The sequence below is a fragment of the Talpa occidentalis genome, unplaced genomic scaffold, assembly GCF_014898055.3.
Source record: "Talpa occidentalis isolate TD23 unplaced genomic scaffold, MPIMG_talOcc4v2.1 talOcc4.3, whole genome shotgun sequence".
Taxonomy (NCBI): domain Eukaryota; kingdom Metazoa; phylum Chordata; class Mammalia; order Eulipotyphla; family Talpidae; genus Talpa; species Talpa occidentalis.
In genome coordinates, this window is record NW_023603184.1 from 2,699,277 (window position 1) to 2,708,285 (window position 9,009).

Genomic DNA, 9,009 nt, shown 5'->3' on the forward strand with positions numbered 1-9,009 from the left:
GATTTTACACCTAGCCTAGTATAATATGTGAATTGTATGATCAAATTTTCTGACATCCTTCATTTTCCCTTTTTTGGTCTAATTTGGCCCTAACAGGATAAACTTATTAAATTATTATTAAAGCCTAAGATTTGAAATCTTCTTAGAATTATTAAAATTTTGGGGGAGTATGGCAGATGAATATATATATATATATATATGTATTATGCCAAAATCTTACTTTATTTCACTTTCTGTACTTCATGTGCGCATAGGACTTGCTAAGATGCAATATTTCTAATACTAATAGCTGGTGAGTGGCCAGGTTGGCTGAAGTGGACCAAGCAGTGGAGTCACCTGATCACCTTGACCCTGGTCTGCCTGAGAGTACCTCACAGTTGAAACATCAACATCAATGTGTAAGAATCATAAAAATGGATTATAAATTAGAAGGTGTTAGTGAGAAAAAAAAGTAGAAATAAAATTAAAATGACCAGATTAGTAAAGAGGAAGAAACACTTCTCATTGCAGACGATCGTAGTTTACCTAGAGCTATTTGATAATAGGCTTTCTGTCATGCTTTGCTCTTATTTTATAAAGTCTGTTTTGTGTGTAGTCTTATATCCATAATTTGTTCATAGATGGAATGCACAGGACAAAATTCCCCTCTGGGGAACCACACTGCACTGGTGGAATTCATCCTGATTGGGTTTTCTGATCTTCCGAACCTTCAAGGATTTCTTATTGGTGTATTTCTGATAATTTATATCATTATTCTTATGGGAAATAGCCTCATTATCATGATAACTAAGATTGACCCCACTCTCCAGACCCCCATGTATTTTTTCCTTGGGAATTTTTCCTTTTTGGAAATATGTTATGTGTCAGTTACTGTCCCCAGAGTGTTAGCAGATCTCTGTAGACAATATGGAAATATTTCACTGCTAGCCTGTGCTATTCAAATGTATTTCTTTCTGATCTTGGCAGATACTGAGTGCTTTATCCTCACTGCCATGGCTTATGACAGGTATGTTGCCATTTGCAACCCATTACTCTACCCTGTCATCATGAACAATAAGCTATGTGTTCAACTGGCAGTTGCCTGTTGGACCACTGCAATTCCAATACATACAATGTTCATCTCTGTGCTATTCTCCTCAACCTTTTGTGGATGTAACCAGTTGAATCACTTTTTCTGTGATGTTCCTCCAGTTGTCCAGCTTGTTTGTGGGGACACTTTCATGATTGAGATGCTGATTTATGTGATTGCTACTATTGTTATCACTCTGCCTTTTGTGTTGATACTTGTATCTTATGGGAAAATAATCTCCACCATCATGAAGCTGCCATCAGCAACAGGGAGAGCCAAAGCCTTCTCGACTTGTTCTTCCCATCTCATGGTTGTGACTTTGTTCTTTGGATCAGGCATCATTGTGTATTTCAGACCTAAATCCACTCACTCATCAGGAATGGACAAATTCTTTTCTCTTTTTTATACTATATTGACACCTGTTTTTAACCCCATTATCTATTGTCTGAGAAATAAAGATGTTAATGTGGCATTGGCAAAATTCCTACAGAAATGGATTGTGCTGTGACTCTAATATATAGATTTTAAAACAGTGTCTTAATTATCACAATTACCACTTAATTATCTTCAATTTTTCTAAGAATCTGAATTATTCTGGGTGAGTGTTTTCACATTTTTATCTTACATAAAATAAACTCAGCTGTAATTTCTAAGTCAAATATATTTTAAGTCAAATATATTTAATTAAAGGTGTAATAATATTGTTAATAACACATAGGAGTCATTTAAGCTTGTTGTTGGTGTTAAATTTTAAAGTTTTGGACTATTATTTTCTTTTTCTTTTCACAATAATTATTTGTCATGCATCTCCAGACCCAGTATTTTTTTGTGGGGAAAAAAAAAAGGACATTTAATTACATTTGATGGAAAGGATGAGAAAATAGCACTGGTTTAACCATTGATGTATTTTCTTTTTCTGCTCATTATTTGCATTATAATCATGTGACATGACTCTCTGGGCCTGATAACTTACCTGCAGAACCTGATCTAACCAGGTGCTTCTCTCATTGTGCCCTTAAGCCAGCCTTTGATTGTGTGCAGGTCATCCCCACACTTCCTCACCTGTCTGAGACAGTTATGGAAATTGAAAGGACCCATTTTCCCATGATGTTAAAAGGAAAATATGAAATTTGCAAATATGTCTAAAGGAAAACTAATATAACTGTTAATTGAAATTTCTCTACAATATAAAGACAAGAAGTTAAACATAGACTGCAATTTGCAGCAGGAATCCAGAGTATCTGACTACTGGATGAATTATAAATGGCTGTTTAGAAGCAAGGTGATCCATTAGATGTTTGTTTCATAATTGATTCTAACAAAGGTCAGTGGTGTTGGGATTTGAAACACAAAAGAAAAAAAAAGATTTCTGAACATCACAAAACTGGACTGATTTTCAACTTAATTTGGCAATGAAAATTCTATTTTCCTAAAAATTTGTATGTGTTGTTTCTGTTTTTTTCCCAAGAAAAACATTGAAATTCTTCTCTCTTATTATTCAAGCTATCAATTCTATTCTCGACATTTAATATGAAAACGTTTGTTTCCATCTCCCTCACATGGATTCTGATATAACTAATTAATCAGTTATAGAAAGGACCCATTTTGCAGGCAGTAAAATATGTATATAAAAATTGTTTAAGTAAGAAAATCTTATTGTGCTTTTGCAGGGAATGATAAAATTAATATGCATAGAACATTTCATAATTTGGAATATGAAAAGCTGACATTGATTGGAACAAATTTAAATGGAACCAGGCTGCCTAGCTTACAAAACACACACACACACACACACACACACATTAGCTATATTAACAATGAGAATGATCTTTAGCTTAAGCTCAAGATAAATCACATGACCACCACTTACAGTATAATAATCCACTGTGTAAACACTACTTGAAGTGTGACCCTGGCCTTATCATCACCTTCATATATTACTGCAATCATCTCCCAAGTGACCTTTCTGCTATGCTCTTGTCCATTGTGCTCTTATTTCATACTGCCTTTCTCTGACATCTTCTTTCTAACAATGGAAAAAATACACATATTATATGCTCTTAGTGATTTAATTTGGGGAAAGTAAATAACACAGATGCAATTATTGAGTTTCTAAATTATTGAACCCTAGAATGTTCTGTGTAGATGACATAATGTATGTTTGCAATTAACAACTTAAATGAGTCAGAGCTAGTGTTTATAAAAAGGAAAGAACGCCAAAATGGAAGAAAAAGCTAAAATCCCATATAATAAGGAAAAAGGGGAAATTATACTGGAGGGATATGAGAATGTCACACTTGAAATATTTAACTTTTTTTGCAGAAATAACAGGTCACTTTCCATCCAATGTAAGAAGCAGGCTCAGTCTCAGGGGTGAACAGGAGTCTAACATCAAACATTGTGACCAGCCTACAAGGGGCAGTTATAGTTAGATATTTACTGATTATTAATTAGTAGAAAATTTTGAATGAATGAATTAACAATAAAATTCACTCTACCTTATCTCTCCTATCACTTTAAACCCACGTAATGTCATTTTCATGTTCATACTTTCTCAATGTATAAAACTCAAAATGCAGTGTCCAATATCTCCTTGTCCAGATTCGTTTTTCTTTTTTATATAAATCCCTGTAACTAATGATAAATAATAACCTTCTATAATCAGAAGATCATAACAACAATCTGGATGAAATATGAACTCTAGAGACTATGCAAGTTACATTTTTTGAAGTAAAGTGATTTAATAATTTGAAATTTAGTATCCTCAGTTTCTATACATAGATCTAGCCCAATATGAAGACTGGGAATGTCTTCTATACCCTCTCCCAATGGAGACTTGCTCTACTCCCCAGAGATGAGAGGATGGGGAGCCAGGGACAGAGGAGTGGTCAGGGGGCTAATGCTTCTCAAGCCTTATTCCCCACAGAGAAAGAACCTTCCAAACATCATTAATCTACCCTGAGACAGCCTTGGTTACCACCTGATGAACAGATCATTGAGTTTAAAAATGCAATAAGAATTGAAGTACAAAGTCCCCATTGTGATTAAGACACCATTTCCTATGAAGCTATCGTGTTGATTTAAGTAAAACATGAATCCAAGGAAGAAATACTATAGTTGATTTGTTATTTTGTAACTAAAACCACAAGTTTATGTGACATAACACCCTATTCTATATAAAAGAGCAGCTCAGCAATTTCTCAACAATATGAAAAAGGTGAGCAGCAATTATTTTACCTTGTTTATTATAGTGTATTTTTTAATCTCAATAATCAATAGTCATTGAAAACACAATTTCCATTGCCAATCAATTTCATTTGTCAGAATCACCTTCTGAGCATGAAATATATACTGTAAGTAATCAGCCTTTCATTTTTAAAACAGTAAAGAATATATAAAATGGAGATGATACCAACTTGCTGTTGTGAAGAGTTTTATATAACTGAATTTTACTCATATTTTTCAGAATATTGCATTCGAAATCATTTTTCATTGAATGCTTTATGACAACCACTGAGTTGAGATTGAAAATGCGGAGTCTGCATTGTGCTGCTGAGTTTGAAGCCACCAGGGTCAGATAATAGCATCCTGACACTGGGCAGGTTATTTAAGCTCTCTGTGCATCTGTGTTATCTAAACTCTCTATGCAAAATGTGAATACTACCAGTGCCTACAGAAGTCAAAATGCATTAATGAGGAAAGACAGGTAAAGCATTAACAGCACAGTTATACTAAATGTTCAAAAAATGTTAATATTAATAAAAAAAAAACCTTCAAATAACCAGGCCTGTCTACATTTCACAGCTATGCCAGTTCCTGTTAAGACAGAAAATTGTTGAAGGGAAATTCACCTCCCATTTTAAAACTGCCAAAGTTCCTCTGATATTTGATGGAGAAAGTAGATAAATTTTAGAAAAGAAAATAAATAATGTAATCTTGGGATATGCTTTCATATATAAAATGAGAATTGAGTTAGATTTTATTTCTGTTTCTGTAATATGTGTAATACTCTCATATGCTCAAAATCCAAGAAACTGGTACAGATGTGAGTAAAACTAAACGTAAAAGCCCAGTAAGTTAGGAGTGTTTCCTCCAGGTGTTGGTGCTGGTTTGTTTCACCAAACATAGAACTGTCAATATCTTTAAGTATCCCTGCCAAATTACTACCTGCGCATTCTGACCTCTGCTAGACTTTTAAACATCTACTCCATGATTGGTTAAAAGATTGGCAAACTTTAAGATAAAATGGATAGGATATAAGTTAAAATAATAATGAGAAATGCAATAAGTATGATAACGATCATATAACAGTGCTGAGTAGAAGTAAAACTGCATTTTTTAAGCCAGCCTGTTTAGATTATGCTTCTTACCTCTCAAAATAACTGCCTAAATTACATGTTTTTGTCACTGTGTATGTTGTCCGCAATAAAAAAAATCAAGCTCTGATAATTAGAAGAAGGGCATAATGCCAAACTATATCTAATTTTCATTTAGGTAGCTCAATATCAAAGATTCAGTCAGTGAGGTCCTTAGCTACCAAGGACATGATTGTGGAGTCAGTAAAAAATGATTTTCCATTGCCCATCAGCAGGTGTTTATAAACCATTCACCTTGGAATATGAACATTTGTGTTCTAGGATTGAATGAGGATATGAGGTCTGTTTTTTGTAAGTAATTTTTATTCTCTTGCCTTAAAATTGAAAATAACAGTATAATTCTGGATACGCTGATATCTGACAAAATCTCAAATTGGGTGTCTTTTCCTTAGGAACATGAAACTGCTATGAGACCAGGTAATTCCCTCCGCATAGAACTGCATTTTTTAGGATGACATCTGACTTATCCATCTGACTTTACCATCAGTCTGTCAGCTCTGTGAAGGCATAACTGAAGTAATATTATTTATAATCATGATCCTTGGCATTTGACACACTCGTATTTATCACACACTTAATATTTATCCATAACAAACTACTGTAATAGCTACAAATATATATTGGTTGCCTGATATATTATGAAATATTTTGGGTCATTCAAAAATTCAATTCTCTTTTTATTCAGGTTTCTCTCATAAGGTATAGTTTTTGAAAGAAAAACAACAACATATTTAGGAAAGTGATATAAGTCTTTGAAGTTTGAGAAGATACAGTATGGGAAAATAACCACCAAATTGGAATTCAGAGAAAATAAAGGCACAGAGATGCAAATGTAGGCCTCCGAGAGCAGACTATGGAACCAACTCAATTTCAGGTTATAGAGCATAATTTTTGAATCTAAATCATCCTAGGTCCTTGATCTCTTATGTTCAGAATTGTGAGTCATAACACAGATAAGCTATGAGGGAGCTTTTGTCTTGAGCGTGTGCTGTGAAAAACTAAAGACAGAATTTAAGATTCTTTAAACTGAGAAGGAAGGAATTTAGGATTAAAGTGAATTAAGAAACAAAAATTGGAAATTATGGATTGTTTCATTGGCTTGGATTTGTGGGCAGTAAGAGGAGTTTAGAGAAAGAAAGGGAAATTGTATTCCACAGAAATTTAAGGTGAAGATGGTCAGGAAAATGACTATAGTTCTAAACACATGACGATATAGATTTAGTATTATATGACAATCTATGAAAAATGCCACTGTTGCATACTAATAAATACATTGGTACTGGATGGAAATAACGAAAATTAAAATCTAGGTTTCAGGCCTCCCTGGTGGTGCAGGTGTGCCGCACTGTGAAGCTGTCTGCAGCCTCTGCACCACGGGTTCGATCCTGGCCAGCCGGTGAGAATCCCACATGACGAAGCAGACCTCTCCTGTCTTGCCCTCTCCTGTCTGCTCCCCTCAACAGTGTATTTCTTCAGTCTGACTGTTCTGTTCCCCACTCTGTCTGATGAATCCTCTCACCCTCCTGTGCATCTGGCCTGTACCCCAGTTCTTGTATAAAAATAAATAAATCTTTAAAAAAAGAAAATAAAATCTAGGTTTCAGAACAGTGCAGGAATTACTGAACATAATTTGATTTAAAGATGCTTGTATTTTAGATCTGATTAGGTTAAGTTTGCACTGCATTTAGCAGTGTTTATAAATTCAGATAAAGATATTTAAAGTGTGTATTTTACACAGCATATATTTTTATGTAACATATATTATGTATCATGTGTTAATATTAGATGGTAGAAAGAGATCCAAAGTTTAAGTTATAAGATTTTACACTTAGTCTGGTGTCATTTGTGTAATCTCTGATCAAATTTCCTGACATACCTTCATCTTCTTTTTCTTGTCTAATTTTTCCCTAAAAGGATAAGCTTATCTAATATCTACTGAAGTCTAAAATTTGGTATGTACTTATTTATGAAAACTGTTGGGTACAATGTAGAATTAAGGAAATATAACAAAATCTTACTTCACATTCTAGATTTATGGTCTCACATGACTTACTAAGGTGTGTTATTTCTGAGACAAGTTTCTGGGGAGTGGCCAGATTGGCTGATGTGGACCTGACAGCAGAGTCTTAGTGACCACCTTGCCCCTGGGATGCCTGAGAGTAACTCACAGGAGAAACATCAAAAGTAATGTGCAAGAATCATAAGATTCTAAATTAGAAGGTATTACTGAGGGAAAAAAATGACCAAATTAACCAGAATTAATAACCTGAATCTTCAAATTAGAGAATATCTCAGGTTATCTAGAGCTTTTTGAGAATAGGCTTCCTGGCATGAATTGTTCTTATTTTATTGTCATCTGTTTTGTAGTGCTAGTGACACATCTGTAATTCCTAACATGAGCAGGAGGAAAAGAGTATCTCCTTTTACATCTTGGAATTTTAGGATATTGGATTTAAAATGTATTCCCCAAAATATAAAGCAAACAAGAAAACTGGATATCTATCCTGTGCCAGTGGATTTGAAAGCAATCATTTAATCCATTCCAGATTTAAGCTTGAACCAAAGGATTGACTTTACTTTTAATCCTTGAAAATACTGTATTTATAGATGGACTGCACAGGACAAAATCCCCCTCTGGGGAACCACACTGCATTGGTAGAATTCATCCTGATTGGGTTTTCTGATCTTCCCAACCTTCAAGGTTTACTTTTTGGTGTATTTCTGATTCTCTACATCATTATTCTTATGGGAAATAGCCTCATTATCATGATAACTAAGGTTGATCCTTCCCTCCAGACCCCCATGTATTTCTTCCTTGGGAATTTTTCCCTTTTGGAAATATGTTATGTGTCAGTTACTGTTCCCAGATTATTAACTGATCTCTGTAGACAATATGGAAATATTTCTTTTCTGACCTGTGCTATTCAAATGTATTTCTTTCTGGTTCTGGGAGACACTGAATGCTTTATCCTCACTGCAATGGCTTATGACAGGTATGTTGCCATTTGCAATCCATTGCTCTACCCTGTCATCATGAACAGTAGGTTCTGTATACAACTAGTACTTGTCTGCTGGACCACTGCAATTCCAATACATATAGGGTTCACGTCTGTGCTCTTCACATCACCCTTCTGTGAATGTAACCAATTGAATCACTTTTTCTGTGATGTACCTCCAGTTGTTCAGCTTGTTTGTGGGGACACTTTCATGCTTGAGTTGTTGACTTATGTGATTTCTAGTCTAGCTGTTGCTGTGCCCTTTATGTTGATACTTGTATCTTACGTAAATATAATCTCCACCATTCTGAAGCTGCCATCAGCAACCGGGAGAGCCAAAGCCTTCTCGACTTGTTCTTCCCATCTTATGGTTGTGATTTTATTCTTTGGATCAGGCATCATTGTGTATTTGAGACCTAAGTCCAGCCAGTTAATAGGAATGGACAAATACCTTTCCCTTTTTTATGCCATCTTGATACCAGTGTTTAACCCCATTATTTATTGTCTGAGAAACAAAGATGTTATGGTGGCTTTGGGAAAATGCCTACAGAAATGGATTGTGCTGTGA

General features: G+C 34.7%; 2 protein-coding genes across 2 annotated transcripts; both read left to right on the top strand.

Annotated features, from left to right (window-relative positions):
- Positions 1-620: 620 nt before the first annotated feature.
- Positions 621-1,577, top strand: LOC119254259 (olfactory receptor 10AG1-like). The gene has a single exon (XM_037521375.1). The coding sequence runs from the start codon at positions 621-623 to the stop codon at positions 1,575-1,577; it is 957 nt and encodes a 318-aa protein (XP_037377272.1).
- Positions 1,578-8,052: 6,475 nt separating this feature from the next.
- On the top strand, positions 8,053-9,009 carry LOC119254261 (olfactory receptor 10AG1-like). The gene has a single exon (XM_037521376.1). It carries the CDS (start codon positions 8,053-8,055, stop codon positions 9,007-9,009), a length of 957 nt encoding a protein of 318 aa, XP_037377273.1.

Excerpts from the sequence above, each read along its gene's own strand:
- LOC119254259 (XM_037521375.1), top strand. The coding sequence starts at position 621 with ATGGAATGCACAGGACAAAATTCCCCTCTGGGGAACCACACTGCACTG.
- LOC119254261 (XM_037521376.1), top strand. The coding sequence starts at position 8,053 with ATGGACTGCACAGGACAAAATCCCCCTCTGGGGAACCACACTGCATTG.